We start from the raw sequence: 27,880 nt of genomic DNA on the forward strand, positions 1-27,880 counted from the left end.
TAAATTAATTATCTAAGTCAAGATGGCTGTGCAGGTGATGTGCTGTAGCTGTATGATGTGGGAGCTGGCAGATCCCATTGCGAGCCGCGGTGACCACACCTGCAGCAAGTGTTGGTTGCTAGAGGAACTCTGGCTCGGAATTGATGAGCTGGAGTCCGAGCTCTGGATGCTGCGGCACATCCGGGAGGGGGAGAGTTACCTGGATGCTTTGTTTCAGGAGGCGGTCACACCCGGTAGATTAAGTACCTCAAGTTCGATCAGTAGTCAGGGTCAGCAGGGTGTGACTGCAAGTGAGGCAGGTAGAGGGATCCTGTGTTCAGGAACAGAGGAGCCTCAGCTCTTGACTTTGTCCAACAAGTACAAGGTACTTGCTCCCTGTGTGGATGAGGAACAGGGCTGTAGAGAGGATGAGCCAGCTGACCACGGCATTGTGGCACAGGAGGCCATTCAAAAGGGGTGAGCAAAAAGATAAGTGGTAGTTGTAGGGGATTCTAAATTAGGGGAATTGATCGCATCCTTTGTAAGCAGGATCGAGAGTCCCGCATGGTATTTTGCCTGCCTGGTGCCAGTGTGAGGGACATCTCTGACCGGCTTGAAAGGATATTAGAGAGGGAGGGAGAGGATCCAGTTATCGTGGTCCACATCAGGACAAATAACATAGGCAAGGCGACCTGTTTGGGGATTATGAGGAACTAGGAACTAAATTAAAGAACAGGTCCTCAAGGGTTATAATCTCCAGATTACTACCCGAGCCATGTGCAAATTGGCATAGGGACGCGAAAATAAGGGAAGTAAGCACGTGGCTAAAGGAGTGGACGGGAAAGAGGGATTCCATTTCGTGGGGCACTGGCATCAGTATTGGAACAGGAGGGATCTGTACCGTTGGGACGGTCTCCACCTGAACCGATATGGGTCCAATGTTCTAGCAAAAAGGGTAAATAGTGTGGTCAACAGGACTTTAAACTAGAAGGGGGGGGGGTAAAACTCCCAAGAAGTATGATTAATGTGAAACAAAGCAGTAGGTTAGCTTGTTGGGGGGGTGGATTCAACTTCATGGAAAATTATGAAAAAACTGAAAAGAAAGGTGAGCCCAGGAGAGGCTATTAAAGTCCCCAGAACACAAAGTAGGACAGAGTGTTTGGAAAGGGCTAGGAATCTAACTTCAAGCACATCAGATTAAGGGACAACAATGAGAAAGGGGACGGGAAATACAGGACTGAATGCACGCAGTATACGAAATAAGGCAAATGAGCTTGTGGCGCAGATTGAAATTGGCAGGTATGATGTGGTGGGCATCACGGAGACATGGCTGCAAGGGGATCAGGACTGGGAGCTAAATATCCAAGGATATACATCCTATCAAAAAGATAGGCAGGTTGGCAGAGGGGGTGGGGTTGCTTTGTTAGTAAGAAATGAAATTAAATCGATAGCAAGAAATGACGTAGGGTCAGATGATGTACAATCTGGGTGGGTAGACTTGAGGAACCGTAAAGGTAAACAAAACATAATGGGAGTTATGTACAGGCCTCTGAACAGTAGTCAGGATGTGGGGCAGAAGATATACCAGGAGATAGAAAAGGCATGTAAGAAAGGCAAGGTTACAGTGATCATGGGGGATTTCAATATGCAGGTAGACTGGGAAAATCAGGTTGGTAGTGGATCCCAAGAAAAGGAATTTGTGGAATGTCTACAAGATGGCTTTTTGGAGCAGCTTATGGTGGAGCCCACTAGGGAACAGGCAATTCTAGATTTAGTGATGTGTAATGAGGCAGATTTGATAAGGGAGCTTAAGGTGAAGGAACCCTTAGGAGAAAGTGACCATAATATGATAGCATTTACCCAGCAATTTGAGAGGAAAAAACTGGAATCAAATGTAATGGTATTACAGTTGAATAAAAGCAACTACAGAGGCATAAGGGAGGAGCTGGCCAGAATTGACTGGGAGATGAGCCTAGCAGGAAAGACAGTAGGACAGCAATGGCAGGAGTTTCTGGGAGTAATTTGGGAGACACAGAAACAATTCATCCCTAGGAAGAAGAAGCATACTAAAGGGAGGACGAGGCAACCATGGCTGACAAGGGAAGTCAGGGACAGCATAAAAGCTAAAGAGAAAGCATACAATGTGGCGAAGAGCAGTGGGAAACCATGGGATTGGGAAGCCTACAAAGACCAAAAGAGGCCAACTAAAAAAGAAATAAGGAGGGAGAAGATTAAATATGAGGATAAACTAGCCAGTAATATAAAAGAAGATTGCAAGAGTTTTTTTTTTAGATATATAAAGGGTAAGAGAGAGGCAAAACTGGACATTGGGCTGCTGGAAAATGACACTGGAGAAGTAGTAGTGGGGAACAAAGAAATGGCGGAGGAACTGAAAAGTACTTTGTGTCAGTCTTCACGGTGGAAGACACGAGTAACATCCCCAAAGTTCAAGAGAATCGTGGGGGCAGAGGTGAGTATGGTAGCCATTACCAAGGAGAAGGTGCTAGGAAAACTGAAAGGTCTGAATGTGAATAAATCACCTGGACCAGATGGATTACACCCCAGAGTTCTGAAGGAGATAGCTGAAGAGATAGTGGAGGCGTTAGTGGTGATCTTTCAGGAACCACTGGAGTCAGGGAGGGTCCCAGAGGACTGGAAAATCGCTAATGTAGCCCCCGCTGTTTAAGAAGGGAGTGAGGCAAAAGACAGGAAATTACAGGCAGATTAGCCTGACCTGTCGCTGGTAAGGTTTTAGAGTCCAATATTAAGGATGAGATTTCAGAATACTTGGAAGTGCATGATAGAATAGGGCAAAGTCAGCATGATTTCATCAAGGGGAGGTCATGCCTGACAAATCTGTTAGAATTCTTTGAGGAGGTAACGAGTAGGTTAGACAAAAGAGAGCCAATGGATGTTATCTACTTGGATTTCCAGAAGGCCTTTGACAAGGTACCACACAGGAGGCTGCTCAGTAAGATAAGAGCCCATGGTGTTACAGGCAAGGTACTAACATGGATAGAAGATTGCCTGTCTGGCAGGAGGTAGAGAGTGGGGATAAGGATGGCAGCCGGTGACTAGTGGAGTTCCGCAGGGGTCAGTGTTGGGACCACAACTTTTTACTTCATACATTAATGATCTAGATGAAAGAACTGAGGGCATTCTGGCTAAGTTTGCAGATGATACAATGATAGGTGGAGGGACAAGTAGTATTGAGGAGGCAGGGAGGCTGCAGAAGGATTTGGACAGGTTAGGAGAATGGGCAAAGAAGCGGCAGATGGAATACAACGTGGGGAAGTGTGAGGTCATGCACTTTGGTAAGAAGAATAAAGGCATAGACTATTTTCTAAATGGGGAGAGAATTCAGAAATCTGGAGTGCAAAGGGACTAGTCCAGGATTGTCTTAAGGTTAAATTGCAGGTTGAGTCAGTAGTTAGGAAGGCAAATGCAATGTTGGCATTTATTTCAAGAGGACTAAAATATAAAAGCAGGGATGTGCTGCTGAGGCTTTAAAAGGCTCTGGTCAGACCACATTTAGAATATTGTGAGCAATTTTGGGCCCTGTATCTCAGGAAGGATGTGCTGGCCCTGGAGAGGGTCCAGAGGAGGTTCACGAGAATGATTCCAGGAATGAAAGGCTTAACATATGAGGAACGTTTGAGGACTCTGGGTCTCTACTCGATGGAGTTTAGAATGATAAAGGGGGATCTGATTGAAACTTACAGAATACTGAAAGGCCTGGATAGAGTGGACGTGGGGAAGATGTTTCCATTAGTAGGAGAGACTAGGACCCGAGGGCACAGCCTCAGAGTAAAGGGAAGACCTTTTAGAACAGATGAGGAGGAACATCTTTAGCCAGAGAGTGGTGAATCTATGGAATTCATTGCCACGGAAGGCTGTGGAGGCCAGGTCATTGAGTGTATTTAAGAGCGAGATAGATTGATCCCCTTACTAATCAAGGACCTAAGGTTACAGGAAGAAGGCGGGAGAATGGGGTTGAGAAACTTATCAGCCATGATTGAATTGCGGAGCAAACTCAATGGGCCGAATGGCCTAATTTCTGCTGCTATGTCTTATGGTCTTATAAGTGTGAGGTGATGCACTTGGGCAGGACAAACAAGGCACGGGAATACACAATGAATGGTAGGACTTGCGAAGTACCAAGGTCCAGAGGGACCTTGGTGTGCATGTCCACCGGTCCCTTAAGGTAGCAGGACAGGTAGATAAGGTGGTTAAGGCGGCATCTGGGATACTTGCCTTTATTAGCCGAGGCATAGAATATAAGAGCAGGGAGGTTATGATGGAACTGTATAAAATGCTGGTTCGGCCACAGCTAGAGTACTGCATGCAGTTCTAGAATCCGCATTATAGGAAGTATGTGATTGCACTACAGAGAGTGCAGAGGAGATTTACCAGGATGTTGCCTGGGCTGGAGAGTTTTAGTTATGAGGAGAGATTGGATAGACTGGGGTTATTTTCTCTGGAGCAGAGGAGATTGAGGGGGACCATGATTGAGGTGTATATAATTATGAGGGGCATAGATAGGGTAGACAGGAAGGAACTTTTCCCCTTGGTGGAGGGATCAATAACCAGGGGGCATAGATTTAAGGTAAGGGGCAGGATGTTTAGGAGGGATATGAGGAAGAAATTTTTCACCCAGAAGGTGGTGGGAATCTCAGACTCATTGCCTGAAAGGGTGATAGAGGGAGATACCCTCATAACATTTAAGAAGTATTTGGATGTGAACTTGCGATGCCATGGCATACAAGGCTAAGGGCCTATTGCTGGAAAATGGGATTAGAATAGTTAGGTATGTGTTTGACCGGCACAGACTCGATGGGCCGAAGGGCCTTTTTCTGTGCTGTGGACCTCTGTGACTCTATGAGGTACATTTGGGGAAATGATGGCAGAAGAATAAGTGATGATAACCTTTTTTTTCTATAAATGTGTTTGTAATGTTTAGTAATCTTTCAATTGCAAAGTACAAGTTTAATCAAAATGTACCCAACTTTGTTAAACATAAAATTATCTGGGTCCTCCTAGAAATCTACATCAACACAGGAAGACAGGAGGGAAATGTGTGCAGTTCTAAAATTCCTTCATAAACCTCCCATTTGATCTTGGGTACATAGGAAGTCCACAAATCTACATTTCCTATATTACAACGCTTAATACTTCAAAAGTACATCATTGATTGTGAAGTGCCTTGGGATGTCCTGAGATCGTGAAAGGCCCTACATAAAAGTAAATCCTTTCTTTCTTTAATGTCAGCCAAGGTGATGTATGCAGGCTTCCCCATGCATCTCATTAGGTTTATCTCGTGAGTTGCTGAAGCCAACAAGCCAGGATGTGCCAGGTTGGATCCCCACTATGTACCAAATTATAAGGTTTATCATAACTTCCTTGCTTCTGTACTCTGCGCATTTTAAAAAGCTCAGGATCTTGTATTAGCCAACTTCAATGATTTGTGCACATATATCCCAGGTCCCTCTGCTACTGGGACATGCTGTAGGAAAGGCATGACATATTAATAATTTTAAATATGGATTCTGTTTGTATGGAAGTTTCTAGAACAATCTTTTATTTAAAATGGACACTGATGAACTGTTATGATTGTCACCAAGGGTCAGGTGACCTGTGCAACTTCAACAGACTCCTCAAACTCCAGATTAAATCACCTTTGACACTTACTGGACATGCCCAGGCAGCACACTACTGTGGAAGTTGCACTGTATCAGAAAAACAACAGACCTCATTTCAAACAAACAAGTGTCAACACACACGTCCTGAAACCATCTAGAACTGCATTCCTGGCTTGAATGGCACTTTTCAGAAACAAAGACAAAAATGGTCTCAAGCCCCTAGGGGAGGTAGGCCTGAAAACAATAACCCAAGAGGTACCGAAGGCTAATTACAATAAGCCTTTCACCACATTTGGAAGGTAACTGTAAGCAGACACATGGTGAGGCACGTTTTTGGGCTGTTGCTTTTCATTCAAACTGGCAGTCCACAGAAAACACCAAAAGATGCAGCAGCTAGAGCAAGACTGTCATCTTTACTTTTAAGAACCTGGAGGCTATACAACTTAATGGAGTCTCCTGGCCTGATTCCAAAACTCCAAGTCCATCTGTAAAGAAATTAGAACTTTTGATATGAAAAACACAAATGCCTAACTTCATGATCTGCTGAACATTCATTTCTTTGAGGGAACCCTGCAATAATCCTGATATCCAACTTCAGCTAATTGAACCCATATGAACCACAATTCAAGAGTGGAAAGAGACTCCTTTCTTTATTGGGCCTGCAGTGACTGTTCTTCTAACATGAACCCAACACATGAACTGTTCACTATTCCTTTGGTTCAACACTTCTTGAAGTGCACTAACTTATTTAAGTGTATCCTTCTTAAGTATGTGGCACATGAATGACGTAGCGCTTAAGATTTTTGGGGTGTGTGTGATTAAATAATACTTTTTATTTAAACCGACAAAACATTGCTCCTGTTATTTCTAAGTTGACGACACAATGTGGAGGCTAAGAACCACACATACCTTCTTCTCCAGAACCACACTGATTATGGACAGTATGGATAAGGGATTTGAGAGTTTCAATTTATCTCTCCTCCCCTGTCCGTGTCAACCCCATCTAGAACTGTACCCTTTATTTTATATTGCCTGTCTTTGTTCTTCCCTCCAAAATGAATCACTTCACATCTCTCCGCCCATACCATCAGCCTATGTCCTCTTCAAGTTTAATACTACCCTCATGACAATTCGCAATAATTCCAAGTTGCGCAGCATCTGCAAATTTGGAAATTGTACATCCAAGTCTAGGTTATTAAAATTCACACGAATAACAGTCTCTTGGGCAAGGCAGCAGCAGCCACGGGATTGTACCCTATCAAGGAATCTGGAGAAATTAAAGTTTGTGCAGAAAAGCTGACAAGAAAAATATATTTCAAAGTCCATTCGGTATTTAATGCAAGATGACAAATGCCTATTTTCATTATGTACTGATTACACAGGCAGAGAATGATGTTTTGCTGAGTTCCACAGAATAGCCTGCATTACTCTATGTAGCCAATAGGTGGCAAAAATAATGATTACTGCACATCTAACAGAAGAAGCTTCCTTCAAATACACCACCATTTTGTCAGTGACTAATGCAACAATTTTTTTGTTTCAAAAGCAGCATTTGAGGATACCCTGAGAGAGAAGGGAGAAACAACACTTCATAAGTGCACATAAAATCATATTCATCAAGGAGGCTGCATCCAAAATGTCCCCTCTCCACCCACAAAAAAACAAATCAAAAATGGATGGAAGTGTACATTAAGACAGGAAGTGTACATTTCCCAGGAGTGTTTCCCTGGGAAACCCAGGAAAATTGCAATCTAACAAAAAGGTGTAAAATTGTCAACAGAAATTTAGGTTACAAAACATCGTTTTAGCTCAGCTGATAAAGTATTTGAACAATTCAAACATAGAATATTCCAGGTCTGGGCTGAGTTTGTTCTCAGCCTTGGCCTAAGTGGAGTTGATCCAGTTAGTCTCACATGGAAGAAAATCATCCAGGGATCACACTACCGATTACTATCTTGGAACCTGAACCAAAAGTGCAAGTGTGGATATTAGGATAGGATCAAGTTCACCCCCAATCTCAGCTATGTGATCAATACTGACAAACATCCTTTAGCTTCACACCTGAGGAATGGCCACTTAGGCACTGTACTTACTTGCCCTTCTAACCATACCTAAGCCTGGCAGTCATTTTTAAGTCAGGAGGAGGAAAAATTTGGTGGATTAGAAGGCACATTTTATTTGCCACTTTCTTAGCACCCTTAAGAAACTAGGTACAGTTTCCCTTTGATGTATTATAGTTATTTGGATCAATTATGTGCAAGTCTAGGCAGGATATCCGACTATGGAAATATAACAATCTGGTACAATTCTGTCCTCATTCAGCATCCGCATATCTTCCTGGTCTCTATTTTAAAATTCTCCCCTTCGATTTCAGATCTCTCCATGGCCTCCCCCTGCCTTATCTTTATAATTTCTTCTAACGCTGCAATCCTCAGATATCTGGGCACACCTAATTCCAACCTCTTTGCATCCTTGCTTTTAATCACTCTGCCACTGGTGGAGATGCCTTCAACACTGCAATTCCCTAGACGCTAAGCTCTGCAATTCCCTTCTGATCATTCCACCATTATACGGCTCAGTGACAAATTTTTTGCTAACACTCCTGTGAATCACCTTGGAATATTTCACAATAAATGGTTACTATAACGGAAGTTTCTTCTTTCCCTCGTTTTCTTCCTTCATTTCCTGAAAGCCACTACAATTGTTGAGAATGTTCCAAAGCCTACAGCAAGCCTCTGGTACCCTGGCCATTCATAAAGTGACACTCTGAGCTGTGTTAAGTGTGTTACAAATTTCAACACTCAAATAGGTATTCTCTTGAGTTCAGCATTACAATTTACTCCCATAAACAGACTTTCTGGTCTCAATAATTAGGAGAATACTTCACTGGACAATATCTAATTAAATATTGTGCCACAGGGAATTAACAATATGGCCTTTCATTGTGTGTACTGTGATCACCCCTATCATTCAAAAAGAGAATTTATAAACATTTCAGTAACAAGCCCAACTGTAAAACAGCAACTTTTTTAAAACAAATATATGAATGCATACAAAATAATTTTTCCACTGAGATTCAATCAATTTCATGCTGACCCCTGTATCAAAATAATAAATTACACAAATCTTGCCCTTTGATGTGTCCTATCTCATTTTACAAGTTAGTTTCACTGAACTGTGTGTCAAGGCTGGGAGCTGAATATTCAATGGTATTTGACATTTCAGAAGGATAGGCAGAAAGGAAAAGGAGGTACGGTGGCTCTGTTAATAAATGATAAAGTCAGTACAGTAGTGAGAAAGTATCTCGACTAAGATCAAGATGTGCAATCAGTTTGGGTGGAGGTAAGAAATAGTAAGGGAAAGAAGTCACTGTTGGAGAGAGTGGTTTATAGGCCCCCTGACAGGAGCTACACTGTAGGAAAAGTGTCAAGAAATAACGGGGGCTTGTAAGAAAAGTACTGCAATAATTGTGGGGCATTTTAATCTTCATATAGATTGGACAAATCAAATTGGCAAAGGTAGACTCGAGGGCGAGTTCACAAGAGTGTATTTGGGACTGTTTCTTAGAGCAGTACATTGTGGAACCAACTAGGGAACAGGCCATTTTAGATCTGGTAATGTGTAATGAGATTAATGATCACATAGTCAAGGGTCTTTTAGAGAACAGTGATAATAACATACATTCAGTTTGAAGGAGAGAAATGTAGGTGTGAAACTAGAGTCTTACACCTGATTATAGGCAACAAGGGTATGAAGACAGAGTTGCCTAGAGTGGATTGGGTCAATAGGTTAAAAGGGAAAATGGTAGAGAAGTAGTGGCAGACATCTAAGGAGATATTTCATAACTCTAAACAAATATATTCCATTGAAAAAGACTCTATAAGAGAAGAATGAACTATCTGTGGTTAACTAAGGAAGAAGTTAAGGATGATATCAAACTGAGAGAAAAGACTTTCAATGTTTCAAAGATTAGTGTGGGTCAGAAGATTGGGAACATTTTAGAAAGCAACAAAGGATGACTAAAAAATGAGACAAAATAGAAAATGAGAGTAAACTAGCAAGAAAAGACAGACAATAAGAGCTTCTGCAAGCATGTAAAAAGAGCAGCTAAAGTAAGCATCGTTCCCTTAGAGGATGATACAAGGTAATTAATGGCCCAGATCTTCTGGTCTCCAGACTGTCAGAGGTCAGAGTATCATCCCCCCGCCCCCAAAACGTGCTTCAGGACCTTGTGGAAGTCCCAACGCAATGACCTTGAGAATTGCCCGGGAAGTTTGAACTTCTGATGGGCAATTATCCTGCTCCCTGTGACTCTCCAAGAAAGTTGCCAACTCTTGAATTAGAGTTGGAGGCTTCAGACACTTACAGCTTACATTCCTGTGATAGTTACCTAGGAAATGTTACACAGAAAATTCCTAGTCTAATTCCTGGGTAACTATGCAACAGATGCCCCAAATTTCCCCTCGAACCCTCCGCCTGACTCCTCACAGATCCCCCCCCCCCAGCCGACTCCCCACCCCCCCACACAACCTGACTAGCCCACGACCTTCCTCTGACCTGACAACCCCTCCTGACCCAACCAACTCACCCACCTGTCATCGTACCCACTCACCTATTCACTAACACACTGAGAAGCTTGGGACCTTTGAACACTTATCAGAGTATGGCAGTTAGTGCCGTAAAAAGGGGGTGTGGCTTCTGTACAGATTCTTTTTGCTGCTCTCTGCAAGGATTCCTGCGCTAAGGAAGTTCTGCAGGATCCTCCATCGGAGGTCAGAGCCTTTTCAACGTATGTAAGTAAATGCGTAGTTTTATGTCTGATCAGAGTTGGACACAGGGATTCCGGCTCTGATAAAACATTTTGGGCTATCAGTGGAAACAATGGAGACTTTGAACAAGTATTTTCAATCTGTCTTCACAGTGGAAGACACTAAAACTATCCTAATAGCAGAAAAACAAGGAACAAATGGGAGGGAGGAATTTGAGAAAATCACTAGAGAAAAAGTGTGAGGAAAACTAAGGGGGTGAAAGGCTGACAAGCCTCCTGGACCAGATGACCGTAATCCTTGGATCCTACAAGAATTGGCTGCAGAGATAATGGATGCATTAGAATCTTCTAAAATTCCCTAGATTCTGGAAAGGTCCTAATCGGATTGGAAAATTGCAAACATTATGCCCCATTCGTGAAAAGAGGGAGATAGAAAGCAGGAAACTACAGGCTGGTTAGCTTAGCATATGTCATTGGGAAAATGCTGGAATCCAATATTAAGGAAATAGTAGAAGAACATTTCAAAAAGCATAATCAAGTATCAACATGGTTCTATGAAATGGAAATCTTGTTTGACAATTTATTAGAATTCTTTGAGGATGTAACAAGCAGGGCGGATGAAGGAGAACAAGTAAATGTAGTGGATTTGGATTTTCAAAAGACATTCAATAAGGTTTCTAAAAATTCATTTATGGGATGTGGGCATCACTGGCTAGGCCAGCATTTATTGTACATCCTGACTGCCCTTGAGAAGGTGGTGGTGAGCTGCCTTCTTGAATCACTGTAGTCCATGTGGTGTAGGTACACCCACAGAAGCTGTTAAGGAGGGAGTTCCAGGATTTTGACCCAGCAACAGTGAAAGAACGGCGATATTTTTCCAAGTCTGGATGGTGAGTGGCTTGGAGGAGAACTTCCAAGTGGTGGCATTCCCATGTGTCTGCTGCCCTTGTCCTGCTAGATGGTAGTGGTTGTGGGTTTGGAAGGTGCTGTCTAAGAAGCCTTAGTGAGTTCATGCAGCACATATTGTAGATAGTACACACTGCTGCTGCAAGTCAGCGGTGGAGGAAGTGAATGTTTGTGGATGAGGTGCCTATCAAGGGGCTTGCTTTGTCCTGAATGGTGCCAAGCTTTGAGTGTTGTGGGAGCTGTACTCATCTAGGCAAGTGGGGAGTCAGGTGGTGAATTACTCGTCGCAGGAGTCCTAGTCCTGACCTGCTCTTGTAGCCACAGTATTTATATGGCTAGCCCAGTTCAGTTTCTGGTTAATGGTAACCCCCAGGATGTTGATAATGGGGGATTCAGCGATGGTAATGCCATTGAATGTCATGGGGCAATGGTTAGATTCTCTTCCATCAGAGATGGCCATTGTCTGACACTTGTGCGGTCCGAAAGTTACTTGCCACATGTCAGCCCAAGCCTGGATATTGTCCAGATCTTGCTGCATTTGGACATGGACTACTTCAGTATCTGAGGAGTCGCAAATAATGCTGAACATTGTTCAATCATCAGCGAACATCCCCACTTCTGACCTTATGACGGAAGGAAGGTCATTGATGAAGCTGCTGAAGATGGCTGGGCCTAGGACACTACCCTGAGGAACAAGGTTCCATGTAAAAGGTTACTACACAGGACAAGAGCTCATGGTGTTGGGGCTAATATATCAGCACAGACAGAGGGATTGGCTAACTAACAGGAAACAGAATCAGGATAAATGGGTTATTTTCAGGTTGGGGTGCCACAGAAATCAGTCCTGAGATCTCAACTATTTATAACTTATACTAATGACTTGAATGAAGGGTCCAAATGTATTGTAGCCAAATTTGCCAAGGATACAAAGATAGGTGAGTAAGCAAGACAACAAGTCTGCAAAGGGATCTCGATAGATTAACTGAGTGGGCATAGATTTGGCACTTGGAGTATTAATGTGGGAAACTGCAAGATTATCCACTTTAGAAGGAACAACAGAAATGCAAAATATTATTTAACTGCAGAGAGTCTAAAGAATGCGGCGGTACAGAGGGATCATGCATGAAACACAAAAAATTATCATGCTGTCACAGCAAGTAAGTAGGAAGACAAATGGAATGTTGGACTTTATTACAAGAAAGATGGAGTATAAAAAAAGGGAAGTTTTGCTACCATTGTACTGGGCATTTGCAAGACCACACCTCAAGTTTTGGTCTCCTTATTTAAAGGAGGGATTATACTAGCATTGGAGGCAGTTCAGAGAAGGTTCACATGGTAATCAACCTGGGATGAAGGGATTCTTGTCAGGAATGGTTGAGCAGATTGGACATATATACTCAATGGAGTTTAGAAGAATGGTGAGAGGATATTTTGCTGGTAGGGGAATCAAAACAAAGGGGCATAACTTCAGACCAAGGGGTCAGCCATTTAAGACTTCTGCTCAAAAGTTAGTGCACACTTAGTGCCAACCATTTTGGGGCTTTAGTTGTCCGTACAGCATCCAAAAAATTCTAGACGTGTATACCTGGTCTTTCAAAGGCACTTCACAGGAGCATTACCAAACAAAATTCTACATTAAGCCACATAAGGAGATATTTACACTGGAAAGAGGTGGATATTTTAAGAGAGGAGAGAGCAGTAGTGAGATGGAGTGGTTTAGCAAGGCATTTCAGAGCTTATGGTCCAGGAAGTTAAAGACACAGCTATAGTGAGGCGATGATAACTGGAATTTGAAACAAAGATGAGAATTTTAAAATCAAGGCGCCGGAAGTCAATGTAGATCAGCAAGCGTACAGATGACGAGTGAACCAGACTTGATGCAAGTTATGATACAGACAGCAGAGTTTTGGATGAACATCGCAGTGGTAGGCCATTTGGCCCCATGAGCCTGTTCTGCCATTTAACTAGATCATGGCTGATCTTCTAGGTCAATGCCATCTTCTCACACTATCCCCATATCCCTTGATGTCATTGGTATCTCGACCTCTGCTTTGAACATACTCAATGACTGAGCCTCCAAAGCCCCCTGGGGCAGAGAATTCCAAAGATTCACCACCCTCTATTCCTCCTCATCCTGGTCCTAAATGGCCTACTCCTTATTCTGTGACTGTGGCCCCTGGTTCTAGACCCTCCAGTTCTAGATCCCCCCCACTCCCCCAGCCAAGGGAAACTCCTTCCTGCATCCACCCTGCCGAGCTCTGTAAGAATTTTGTACACTTCAATGAAATCTAGAGTTCAGAGAATACAGGCCCAGTTTCCTCAATCTTTTCTCATAGGACAATTCCGCCATCCCAGGAATTGGTCTGGTGAACCTTCGCTGCACTCCCTCTTATGACCAGTATATCCCTTTCTTAGGAAAGGAGACCAAAACTGCACACAATACTCCAGATGTGGTTTTAACAAGGCTGTATACAACTGCAGCAAGATTTCCTTATTCTGATACTCAAATCTCCTTGCAATAAAGGCTAACATACCACTTGCCTTCCTTAATGCATTTTGCACCTGCATGTTAGCTTTCTGTGACTTACAAACAAGGACACCCAGGTCCCTTTGGACATCAACACTTCCCAATCTCTCCCCATTTAAGAAATACTCTGCCTTTCTGTTTTTCCTAACAAAGTTGATAACTTCATATTTCTCCATATTCTGTTCCATCTGCCATGTTCTTGCCCATTCACTTAGTCTGTCTAAATCTCTTTGAAGCCTCTTCACATTACTCACATTCCCACATTTTGAGTTCAAGTTTATGGAAGATGAGGGACCAATCAGGGAAATATTGGCATAGTCAAGTCTAGAAGTAACAAAGGCATGGAAGAGGGTTTTAGCAGCAGATGAGCGGAGGCAGGGCTGGAGACCTGTGGTATGAAAGAGATGGAACGCAGCAGTCTTGAAGATGGGGCAAATATGTGGTTGGAAGCTCATTTCAAAATAGGATGCCAAGGTTGTGAATGGTCTGGTTCAGCCTCAGATAGTGACCAAGGCGAGAACACAAGAAATAAGATCAGGAGTAGACCACAAGGCCCATCAAGCCTGCTCCACCACTCAATACGATCATGGCTGATTTTGGGCTTCAACTCCATTCTCCTGTCCGCCCTCCCATATCCCTTAATTCCCTGAGAGAATATCCCAGCCTTAAATGCATTCAAGAATGCAGCATTCACAACCCTTTGCAGTAGAGAATTCCAAAGATTCACAACCCTTCTACTGAAGTAATTGATAAATCAGGAATGAAAGCTAAAGTTTCGGTCTTCCCAGTATTTAGATGAAGAAAATTTCAATGGAGTGAAGAAAATTGGGGTCAAATTCAGAGGAGTGCAGAGATCTGAGGTTGAAGGGCTGAGGAAGGAAGACCAAATTCTTCGCCACAGTGGATAGCACTACATGCTGGTGCTCCAACAAAGTCTCTCCCATATCTTCAGAGTCTGATTTATTATAAAATACAGAGAATGCGTATAACAATGAATATCCAAGTGATGTGGCACAAAGAGAACCTGTGAATATGGGGTCATTGGCAGCCCACCATTTTACTTGTATGGCAGGCTGGTGTGCCTCATCTGACTGCACTGGACTGGCCTTCAAACATACATCATGTTAAATGTTGGGGCCGAGGAAACATAAGCTTGCAGTAGATGGAGTTGCCATGCTCTCCAAGCCAGCGGCATTTTCTAGGCCAGCCAGGTGCCTCTCTGCCTCCATTTCACAAACATGTGACTGGAAAGTCCAGTTTATGGCTAGAACCTGGTGAAATTTAAAGCCACTCCGCCAGGGTTGGGGCAGACGTTTGCTGGAAGAGTCAGGCAAATTCAGTCCCAATCTGCACATCCTTTAGACAACTGGTGTTTTTTAAAAATCCCCCATAGCCTATGAAGAGGGGGGCGGGGTGGGGAGATTATCAGCCTATGATTCTGTTATCATATGGATAACAAGTTTGGCATCTTTCCATACTGGAAAATGTTCCTTCCTAGAAAATATTAATAGTTGCTCAATTAAGAAAGCAGGAAACACAGGTTGCAAACTGCTGCAACAAGTGCTTGTAGACTTCAGGGTAAGATTCCACAGTTAGAGGAAACTCATTCGCTTACACGATAAAACCTTAATAGGACATATCCTCACGGTATTGACAAGAATTCCACTTGGCAGAAGTATGTCAAGTTATCGAAGTTGAGTTGCTGCAAATCCTGCAGAATAATTAAACAGTAGAGGCTAACAATCTCCAAACCCAGAAAAGCTGTTTGTCATATTTAGTAAACTGATGGGATTTTCCTAACTATTACTGACACATTAAGTCCTAAATATCAAATTTAAAGAGGCATTGAAGGAATTTTCAATTTATTTTGTCAATCCCCTGGGTCTCAAAAGATGACTAATATACTGTGCTTTTTATTAATTAACCAATTTAGTGTCATATTATTATGAAAACGTAAATTGAAACACAGGATAAATGCCACTGGTAATCAGAAATGATAACATGACTCGCATTTGATTAAAATTGTGCGCTCCAGACAGAAAAACAATTGCATCAAAGCCTTTGAAAACATTTTACACTAACCTTCATATCCTCCAGAAGGGCATAAGGATCTTCTATCCCTTCAGGGACACATTTTTTATTCTCTGGCAAGGACTCCAGTTTTTCCACAAGTGCTTTTAACCCTTTCAACTCAAACTCTGTCAGATGAATCCATTTGTTAGACCCCTCAGACACTGGCTGGGAGGGGTCAGGAGATCCGCTTGGTGTCTTTGGACAGTCTGTCAGCATTGGTGACTTGGTGCTATCATCTGAGTCATTGGACAAAGTCCGCTTTAAACGCTTTGTCATTTTCTGAGTCTTCCCAGAGCTTTCATTTCCTTCTGAATGCGCACTGTTTGGAGAAGGCGAATCATCACCAAATACTTTTGTGCTTTGAAGGCTCATTTTATCTCTTGTCTCATCTTTCTCCTCCTTGACACGCACATCAGAAGATTCCTCATCCATGTCTAGTCGGGAATCTGATGAAGGACTCTCTGTATTTGGTTTCTTCTCTGTATCTGAGAATATTTAAATTTAAATGTAATATGTCAAGCATTAATCAAGAAAAGGAAAATATTATGTTCAAGTTAAATAATGGATAATATTAATAGGTGATTACATTAAGGAAACTAGGAACAAAGCCAACACTTTGTTACAATATGTAGAAGACAATAATCTCAAGATACAAAATTGGAAGTCATTGGCTATTGGTCAGCAGCAGGAACCTTCTGTTTTTCTATTCCTTGGGCAGGGCACTGAGGCCCAATTATTGCTCTCCTTTAGGGATTTGCAACAGCCCTCGGACATGCTGTCACGTCCATCCAGGGAAAATGCCTTGCAATGTAACAACAGCAAAAAAAATTCCAGTCACCACTCTGGGCAATTTAGACATTATGTCATTAGTACAACGGTACCAAATATTTTCAAAACTATAGTTGCAAGGGGTTAAAAGAACCTGCTTGTAGGAGTGATTTTTTTGGCGCAATATTAATAGAATGCTGTAAATTCCTCACACTGATACACCCACTTGGCTCCACAGGGAATCACAACAACAATGAAAAGCATTTCAGTTACAGTATTAGCACCAAACTCTCCAATAACAAGAATCATCATCTTTGTCTCTGACAATACCTGCACATATGTTTAATACCCTTTCAAAGCACTTTTACACAAGAATGCAAAATGTTAATTTCCCAATGGTTTTGGCAATCAGTTTTAAGCACCAAGCACAGTTAAATAACTGACTGCTTTAGACGCCATCACATCTAAGTTCAGTTCTACTCCCACCTAAAGCCCACACTTCCTAGTCGAGGTCACAGGAAAGCAAGAACCTGGACTGACCTTTGCTTTCTCTTACCCAGGGGTTGACGTCTGCCTGAGCTGACCCAAGAATCAGCACTGGGACAGCTAAATTTGTCACTGTCTCCCCCCAAAACCCGCCCCACCCCAAAGTAGAAAGCTTCACTCTTTAATAGCACTACAAAACTTATGTTGTCATGAAAACGGAGGTTGCACTGCTAGACAAGAATAACTCATTTGCCCTATTTTCCAGTCATTAAGGCCCATTTTGCTGGAGTCAACCAGAAACTGGAGTGCAGAACCATCATGCTGAATATCTGCTTATTTTGCACCATTAGTATAATAAAGCTGCATTTCAGGTGCTAGCAAACTCAGCTGAGCAAAAAAGTATCATCAAGGACCTCTTGGAAGGCCATCAGGGATATCCAGGGGACCACAAGGAGAAGCAAGATAAGCCTGAAGAGACTGTAATGCATAACCTGGTCTTTGTTGTGACAGCCCTTAAGAAAGCTCTTATGTAGGATATCTCTTAACTGCAAGTTAATAATTCTGTAACTTGTGTCAGTCTTGGATTAGTGGTAGCTGCTCAGGCTCAAAATCAGGTGGTCATAGATGCAAGCCCCAGTTCATATGCTTGAACACATGATATGAGCTGATACTTCAATGCAGAGCTGAGGGAGTGCTGTACTGTCAGAGATGTTGCTCAGCTAAAATATTAAAGCGAGGCCTCATCTTCCCTCACTGTTGGACGTAAAAGGTCCGATGGCACAATTTAAAAGATCAAGGGATCTCCTGTCCACCTGCACAGACACTCCAAGTTTTGAAAGAAACTAGTGCTTCACGCTCGCAGCTTAAGTCACCCAGGCACAGCCATTCATAACTACTTACTGATGTCAGGTTGGGTCTTTCGAGCCAAGGCATGGAAAGGTTGACTCCTAGCTTGAAGCAGGTGAATTAATTTGTGCACATCATGATGTTGAAATTCTATGATAAGCATTACTTTCCGAGAGGCTTTGCCAGTTTCAACTGCTAAAATGGAACTGATATTCCAACACAGAGAGTTGGCCTCACTGAAACTAGTCTATGTGAGCTAATTTTGGGTTTGGCAGTGTTATATAGTAAATATAGAATTGATTCCGTGGGATTGGCACAAATTTGATACAAATTTCACAGTATAACACCTTTACAGTTTGTTTGGATGAGAACATGATGCAAGGGGTAAATAAGCTACCTTAAGATGCTTATGAGTGTTATAGGCACATGGCATTCTTACTTAGTGACAGCACTCAAAGTAAACAGACCAACGTAACAGACTAATGGAGGCCTTTTTTTTTAAAAAAAGGAGCTCCTACTCGACTATAGCACTGACATAAAAAAGTTACATACAGAATTGACTAAGCATCAATTTCCAAGTTTGGTGCACACAAATTTTCTTTCCTTCCCACTGGAAAAAGGGTCAAGAACCAGAGGATACCGATAAAAGGTCATTGGAAAAAGAATCAACAGTGAAATGAGGAAAAACCTTTGACATAGCAAGTGATTAGAATCTGTAACGCACTGCCTGAGTGTGGTGAGGCCGATACAATCGGGGCATTCAAAAGGGAATTGGATAAGCATCTGTCACATGTGCATCAGGGGAGAAAAAAATGGAAAAAAGCAAACAGCAAGGGTGCTCAAATGCACTGCTACAAAAATTTGTAGTGAAGGCAAATGAATTGTTTTACGCTTTGATTTGAGAGAAAAGAGATGGCACAATAAAGGCTTTAAAAAAAATACTGTTTCCTGCTCAGCCACACAGTTATAAACATATAATTGCAAATAAATTTCAAACATAATTTTCATAGTGATTAATGAGCGAGTTTTCATCAGTCCACTCCTGTGCGTTCTATGGCATCCAGGCAAAAAGACCAATGACAATGCCTGAGAACAGTGCACCTGTCCATTCCACCTAAAGATTGGGTGGTTCGAAAAGATGAGGGGGGAAGTGAAACAGCATTGAGAAAAAGACTATCTTGTTCTCAGAAGAAAAAAGCCATCACTAAATGGCAAGCGTTCTAATTAGTAATTGTATTAATGCTGTCTAAGTTTAGGTCAGGAGATAAAGAATTATTTTCTGCTAATTAATTTAGTTCTAATTTTTTTTCCTAATTTTATTCATGTTATTTTTAGCCCCTTTCTCCTTAATCTGACTCCTTACTAAAGTGTCATTCCATGATGCCAGTCATGCTCACCCAAGTAACCATTTTTCATGTCTGAGCCTTAACTATGCATCGGGGATGTTATTCAACTACAGAGGCATCATAATCTAGTCCAATTCTATCTGCATCCAGTTCAGACAAATAAATTGCCAGCTGGGGTTACTGACTATCAAACATAAGCATGAACACTTGCTTATTTTCTCCTCCTTTACTGATTGTTTCCATGTCCCTAACTCTACCCTAGTTGAGAGCACCTGACTTAATACATACCAGCGACCTTACTGGTTAAAATGATCCAACCACCACATGATAAACAAGCTGGGCCATTAGGGGAGCAACTCAATTACTTAGCTCCAATCAAGCTATTGTTAGTCTGCTGAAAGACAGTGCATATTTTATGGAATTTGCTAATGACCTTTTATCCGTTTGCAAATACTTAATAATAGCCTGAAACACTTCATGTGAACACATGTACTACTGCTGGTCGCTTACCAATTAACATTGATTCCCTCTGGTATTGTTTGGTGAGATGAGACCGTTTTGTCAAACAGAACACATATCTTTCCAGGACATACCAGCACATTTCATAGTAGAATGGATAGCGGAACTTGGCATTAACCTGAAAAACAAGGAATATTTACATACAGAATGCAGCTTATAGTAAAAGGAGAATTGTCAAAATAAACCTACTAGTGCAGGCACAGCAGAGAGCTTTAGCAATGGCCATGGTGTAGGGTGGAGATGGCCAAGGAAAACGCATCCAAGCTGTTTCTTGGGGAGTGCACATTTATTTTAGAAAATATTTAATGTAGATTGTGTGAATTGTAAAAAAATAATTAAGTTCATGCAGCGTAACAAACATTTCATATCCATGATTTTTTGTTGGGATGAGGGAATCAATTCTGTGAAATACACTGATTTACATCAATTTACACTTCATTATGAGGCAGTGCACGTGAGCATTTATTAATGTTCCAGTGTTTGCTTGAAATGTATTAACAACACATACTTCAATATAGAAATATTGCAATAATTACATTTTTTAGTAAGTTTGCCGCAGGGACACTCATCATCCAAAAGGAATGTAATCAGTCACATTTTTAGAAGCAATTTCTTACATCATTGAATCCAAGTTCACCCTTTCTGCATCAAAACAATGCTGCCGCAGGCCAGGCAATACTAAGGACTTAAGTGCCCAACAATACTTGTGCAAGTTTGCACCAGTTTATGTTCATAAAATGCAGTACCCATAATGCACAGTATCTGAATTTTACAAACAAAAAGGAGAATGATGGAGATTTATATGTTAACGCCGTATTCCTAAACCAATTTAGGCTTTCCCCTCTGCTGAATATAGTTCAATATGCACCTTGAAAGCCAGTTGGCACCTTCTTTAATGGAGCTGGGGAGGAGAGGGTGGAAAGGAGCGATGTGGAGAAAGTTTAGAAGGGGAAACAACAGGACATTTATGAACGAATAATGATCTTTGATCAAACTCTGCTGCTCCGATTCACCTGGACATCCAAAGAAATTGAGTAACTGGCTGAAAGTGGTAATTTATTCAGTTTTTCTGTTGAGGGCCATCACCAAAGTCAAGGTGAGAGATTGAGAACACCCAGTGTAAATACTCCCCAATGTGTTTTAAGGAAACGTTGTTCAGAAGGTGCCTTAAATGTAAAATTGTACACATTTTTGTCACAGTATCTGGTGTACAAGGCAGGGCATTAGTCATCTGGATTAATGTCACGACTTGGAACCAAATGAAACCCATTTCTATTGATAGTGTCTTGAATGACTATTTCAAGCATGTCTTGAAGTCTAAACAAAATATTTCATTATTTACACATCTTCAATTGACTGTGACAGCCAGAACAAATCTTTCATTGTCCCGAGCTACCAAGAAAACACATTTTCCTTTAAAATGAATAAGTTACACCCTGACAGAACATCCAAATTAAAAGGCCCATTAATAGCAACCCAATGAGCAGAATTTTCAAAACAATACAACATAATAATACAGTTTAGCTTATTCAAGGATATTTTTTAAGGTTCTTTCGTTTATCTTCTCACCAATTTTCTTTGTTCCCATCTCCTTTGGGTGTCAACCTCTTGATGGGGTATTTTCCCTCAAGTCCACCTGATTGAAATCAGCAACTTGTCTTCTGGGGAGCTGTGAGCACAATCTTGCCAGTACCTTAGTAATTGCTGCACCAACTCAGCAAACCATCACTAAATCACAAACTGGATTTACAGTGATCATGTTCTGCAGTCTTAGGAGCCAAAAGACTCTTCCCAGTTAGTTTCTTAAAGGCTTAATCTAATGGCTAAACAATATTGATGATGAAATCAAGTTTAAGATTTCCTTTTCAACAATTCACTCTTCAGTGAGAGGCACAATGTTAGCACATCTTCTATTTGATTGCTCAAACCCAAGACTTTTTACTTTTGGCTTTAATGTTGAGCAATAATTCAGGGTCAGCAAACCAAAAACTGTAACTGAACAATTGGTCTAGGTCAGAGTTCAGAGTTGAGAATTTGAGATTACCAACAGGCACCTGATGGACACACACACACACACACACCACACAGTGCCCTATGGTACTTCCTGGAACTTTTCAGACATTGGTGCTTTGTTACAGTAATGACTAACATTTGTAGAGCAATTACTCAGATTTCTAAACAGAAGCAAAACACAACATTTTTGTACAGCAGTCCTCAATGTACTAATTCTACAAAAGTAAACTAGTTTTTATAAATCAAGATTATTGTGGTCTGCTTCCAACCAGAACAGACCCATTTAAGAGTTCAGCTGTCACATACAAAACAAAACTTGTGACAAACTACCTACCTGCATTTGACCAAGGGGAAGAATGTTAAAATCTTACGTGTTTATTTTTCTTGGAGTACAGTGTGAGAATTCACAAGAGTGGGAGTCTAAAAAAAAATGGCATTTTCCAAAGTGTTTGCAAGCTCCACCAGCCTTTAAAAAATTGAACTGTAATTTTCAACAATGCAAAATATATGCAAGTTTGAAATTTACAAAGAAATATTCAACTAATTTCTTCATGAAATATCAATATTGCATATTTATGGTAGGAATGAGAATATATGTAGATTTGAAACTTTGAATGCTAACAGCCTTGTGAATAAGCCAAAATGCCAAGAGATCTTATCTGCAATCCTTAGCTACTGTGCAGCAGTGTCACATATCTCAAGAAGCATGGATAATAACTGCCTTTGTTTTGACTTTTATATGATGATATATCACTATCTTGAGAGTGCTTACCCCACAGCAGGAATAGAATCAAACAGATGCAACAGACCACCTATCTCACAAGCATGTAAAAAACTGAAAGACATTTTCATCCTGAGGAAGTGGCTAGTAATCTTTCTTGCAAAGATAGAGAGAGATATAGACAGACAGACAATACACACAATGGTGGATCTCCCATGGTGTTGCATGTCTCTCTCTTACCTGTGTCATTTTGATATTGTGTTTTCTGTCCACTTCTCCTCCTATTCTCTCTCCCTATTTCTGTCCTTTTCTGTTTCACTTTGCTTTTGAGTGGCAGGTGGCATAGCACAAAGTCGACAAGGACTGGAGGCTGAGAGTCAGTCTTTTTTGAAGTGCACACATGGGAAACCATACTTAAACACTTTCTGGAGGCAGGGGGTATGTATGTCTGTGTCTGTGTGCATGTGCATGTGTGTACGCACGTGTGCAACAAAGAGCCCACACCATTAGGAGAGGAGGGAAGAAAATTGGTGGAAAAAAACAATAGATCATCTTTAATTTCTTACACCAATGAATCAAACTGTAATCACGATAGGAGGAAATTTTGCTGAATGGAACAGCACAATGCCCTTAAAATCAAAAGGCCTATCTAAAGTGTAGAATGGTCAATTCAGGTTTAGAATTCAGTTCAACTCATATCATGACTAAATAGTCATCTTCTAACAATGCATGTATGAAATTAGTCACTTGGTATACGATTTAAAATATTCATTACTCCCTTGTTTGACTGCATCCTATGTTCCCTTATACGCCATAACTTCTCATCTGAAGGGCCAAATCTAACCTGCTCCCAGGTAGTTGGCAATAACTCCCAGTAACTGGCAGATCAAGCACAAGAATGATCCAGGTAAGCTTCTCTATTCATTTTCTCCGAATGTACTCTGCATCCCCTCTCCCAACATCATGTGGAAAGATTACGGTCATAAGCCCTTTTCTAAGCTATGTCAATGACATACCACACCTAAGTGACAAGTACAGTTTAGAGTACAAGGTAAATAAATATTCATTGAGAAAGAATCAAATATCTGACTACAAGCAACATGATTCTCTACTGTCAAGCCAACAAATTTCTCAGTATCAATAACGATCTTGTCAGGCACATTGTTATTTGACAAAGATGTTGCACACTTACAGAAACATCAAATTTCAATACAATGGAGAATTTCTCAGAAGAGATTTTAGTTAATGTGCCAATGTAACAAAATACTAGATAGGCTGGTAACAAGCACATCAACAGTACCTAGCTAAACAAGAACAGGAGTGCACTTCACTTCTTGTTATTTTTAAATTATTATTAAATTTCTGCTACACAAATGTGGAAATTTATCTTAGAGATAACCTTGAAATCATACTGGTGCCCATCAGCTATTTGTACAGTCAAATTGCTGAGGAACTTTTACTTTCATTGCATCAAGGGAGATTGGACCCAGTTGTATTTTAAAAAAAAATTAAGTACTTGCTTCCAGAGATAAAGCAAACTTACAGCAATGTACACTGCCAATGTTATGATACATTATTTTCAATGGGGATTCCAATTACAACAAATGGTATAGTCAGATCCACTTTTCAAAACCAAAGGCTTTGATTCCTATTCCAATCCATGCTCGTGCATAATTCCACTGGCGCCAGGAGCTCTCGCTCAAGAGGCTACTCTTCACATCTCAATCTAAGCAACAACTGTTGACATTATAATAAGAGCAAAATACTGCAGATGCTGGAAATCTGAAATAAAACAAAAAATGTTGGAAATACCCTGCAGGTCTGACAGCATATGTGGAGGGAGAAGTGTTTTGAGTTAAATATGACTCTTCTTCAGAACATTTGGCAAACTATTTGACATCAAAAGCAGCCTGACCTTAGCTGGCTTTCCAGACACAAACTGGAGAGTTAATTGCTTATCAATTAGGGATGACAAGCCTCATTGATTTTTCTCCTTCCTAGCCTGGAAACATGGTAGAAAATTTTTAATGTGCTTCTCAATGACCTGGCTGAGATGAGATAACTCATCAAAGACCATGGACCAAACTCAGGGTCATCCTGTTCTGTATGACTCGGCATCACCTGACACAATGGGAACCTATGATGCCATCTGAATTGCATCAGCACCAAAAACTACTTTACAGCACATAAAAAGCTGTTGCCCTAACAGAATTTGCAGAATGTCACTAAATTTGCATCCTCACTATGACCACACATCCTTTCTAAAAGCAGAATACAAAGAATTTTGATTTCCATTTTGGGATATGATGCAGATGCCAAGTTCACTAGTTAGAGGTAGATTAATAGCTGCCATATGACTAAGATTCACAAATGGAGGGGGGAAGTGGGTTACCAATTCAAGGATCACGCACAATGTTGCTAGTTCCCAAGGCACATATTTGTCATTCTTTTCAATGAGTTTCCACATGACTTTTAGTCTGATGAAAAGTGAGAATTTTTTTTTTAAGCATCCTTGCCTGAAAATGTCAACTCCAGTTACAGATCGATGGGTACCACCAGGCTTGCAGTACTTCATCAAAATGGTTATTGTCCAAGTTTGAACTGAGACAATAAATGACCACAAAGGATAATACAGCTGAGCGTGATCCTGTTCTCATCAACCCATCCACCTATGTGCATTTTCCAGCTGGAGTCACTGATTCATGGATCCGTAGTGAGGCCTTAGGACACAGGTATGCCACTGCTGATATTAGCTTGCGCAGCACAGAACAGCACTGCTGAGTCGAACTACAAAGTACACTTTTCCAGGAGGTCTATGCAAGTTCATTTGGTTTGACCAAATCTATTCATTATAACTTAATGTTGAAACATTTTTCTGAAGTCGTATGTCTCCTGTTGTAGATTATTGTTCTGGTATCTGCCTTTGAAACGCGATCAAAAAATAGGCAAGAATCTTCTGTGGAACAAATAAATCTGTAGCGGGGCAGTAAACATGTTAAACCCTTTACATCAGCTTAACCAAAAGTTACGCTGTATTTTCCTAAAAAAGCAGTTGGGGCTTTAGAAATAATCTGGATTCAGAAATCTAGTGAGTTTTTAGAAATACTCTTCACATAAATAAATTAAAACCACAGAACTGAAGAGTATTGCAATTACCATTACAAAAAGTATCTGAACTTTTGAACTAGAAAGATCATTCTGAGTATTAACCATAAATATATTCTAACACTACATTTAGCTCGTGCAAAAACTTGGCCTGCTAACCAAATTTTCAATAAATTATCCTTATTTGAAGGGAATGGGGTGGATGTGAGGGAGGGGGAAGAAAAGAGACAACTAGAATACAGGGTGCTTGAAGTTCCTATGATTATTCGGTAGATTAATGCCCCATCCACTCTAGCACTATGGCACACACAGCGGGACAGTCACAGGTTGAATTCTCTGGCAGATGCTGTTAGGTGATTAGCTCAATTCAGCTCCCAAATCGGGGTATTAGAATTATCCCATTATTGGATGAAGAAAAAGTCAGCTGAAGTTCCCATCCCTTATTGATATCCTGTGACCCCTGCTGGAAAGTGCACGTGTGGAGACTTCTGGGAAGAACAGGGTCAGGGTCAGCTGTAAAACAACTTCCCCTCTCTACTTCACCACCAGTTAAACTGCGCTAAAATTCACAAAATTTATACATGAAAAATGAGTGCTCAATGTACCAGATGTACGATGGAACTGTATTCCAGGAGAGACAACATCTTCAGACAAGCAGAGGAAATAACTATAGGGGGGAAAATTACTTCAAGTCTGCACTTAATAAAGCTGAATCATCGAGGAGATGACTTACCCGAGTTCGATCCTCAATCCCGTAGATATGAAGCTGCATAGGAATATTAAAGCTGTGCAGGAAATTTCCACCAAAAACTAATGTGTCTACTGGCGTGTATACGGCATGAATCCATCCTAAAAGTAAATTGATAGGACTTGTGATCTTTGTTGCAGTTTGAAGATTGTCCATTAGATAGTTTAAAAAAAAGTTTTATTAAAAGTGTTAAGCAAACACCCTAACCGACACTCACCATTTAGGGTATCAGAAGAAGAATGAACACTTGGAAAAGTACTGAAGGGCCATTAGCAACTGTGGAACTGTATCCAAGAGGAGGAGAGGGGTTAGGGTACACTGGGGAAGAGTCACAAAAATTCTATTTGTAACTAGATCACTGTATCTGTGAGTTCATTAAATTTAAATAAATGTGTGAAAAGACTCCAAGCAGAGAGGGCAAGTTATTACAATAAAACACAGCCCTCAGGCCAAATCTCCTGATCATCTCCTCTGATCTGGTGCATACAGCTCTGCTGGTTGTGTGTGCAAAACTAACTTCAGCAGCTTTGATCAGCAGCTCTTTAAAGTTTTAACTAATCAGGGTGCAGCATTTATCAGTCCAACAGGTCCAGGAATTTAAAAAAGTATTCCAGGCCTTGCGGAGAGGGAGAAAAAGAAAAGGAAAGGGAAGCAGAAGAAAGGAGGACGTGGGGCTCAGGTTTTGGGGATGGGGAGGTTTCACTTTTTTTGGTGGGTGATAGGTGTCTTACAATTTTGTGTACCAGGTCTCATTTTGTTTTGCATAGGAATCTTGTTATTTGTCGAGGAATTCCGCTTTGTATGTTTTTGAGGGTCTCACATTTGGAGGTCTTGCTTGTGTTTGGAAATCTTGCAATTTTGTACATTGGGCCTCATGGAAAAGTGCAATCGGACGAGGTTTCCCGATTGTTTCTGAATGCGTATCTGCGCTAAATGGTTGGGCATCCCTGCTCTAATTCAATATGTAACCAAGATACCACAGCAATTCTGTTAACAGCATTGATTATCTACATCAACTTCAGCTAAATTTTGCTTTGTATCTTCTGTTATATTTTTATACAAAAAATGATCATCTGTTAGATACAGTCTGCACCACGGGCTAATCACTGGTCATACAGTTGCACGACAGGGAGGGGAAGGGCATTTATTTTATTGCACTATATCATTGTTGACTGAAGTCAGTGTCTGATGAATAGGAGGCAGGCAACGAGGACAATACACAACCATGGGTGGCCAACACTTCCCCTCAGCATTTCACACTAGGGGTTCAAAGGCACTGTATTACCCAGAACCTTAATTTGCTAGTAACAAAAAGGCTTGAGAAGGCTTTGGCTATATAGAAGATTGGCTTCATCTGAATCAGAGCATTAGATATTTGCAAAAACAGAAGGAATATGAATGTTTAAAAATCTAATTCTTTCCCTTATCCTTACAGC

The 27,880-nt window shown here is 41.1% G+C and overlaps 1 protein-coding gene across 22 annotated transcripts in view; it reads right to left on the reverse strand.

The window, feature by feature from the left end:
* Positions 1 to 27,880, reverse strand: part of LOC121285500 (lysine-specific demethylase 2B-like) — a 248,035-nt gene that overhangs the window by 105,145 nt on the left and 115,010 nt on the right. For all 22 annotated transcript variants that reach the window (XM_041202006.1, XM_041201998.1, XM_041201999.1 and 19 more), the window contains 3 exons: positions 26,430 to 26,545; positions 19,849 to 19,975; positions 15,902 to 16,377 (listed from right to left, as the gene is read on the reverse strand). In XM_041202006.1, the coding sequence (XP_041057940.1) occupies positions 15,902 to 16,377; positions 19,849 to 19,975; positions 26,430 to 26,545 (719 nt within the window). The remainder of the gene's footprint in view (positions 1 to 15,901; positions 16,378 to 19,848; positions 19,976 to 26,429; positions 26,546 to 27,880) is intronic.

The sequence above is a fragment of the Carcharodon carcharias genome, chromosome 13 (genome assembly GCF_017639515.1).
Source record: "Carcharodon carcharias isolate sCarCar2 chromosome 13, sCarCar2.pri, whole genome shotgun sequence".
In the NCBI taxonomy this organism is placed as follows: domain Eukaryota; kingdom Metazoa; phylum Chordata; class Chondrichthyes; order Lamniformes; family Lamnidae; genus Carcharodon; species Carcharodon carcharias.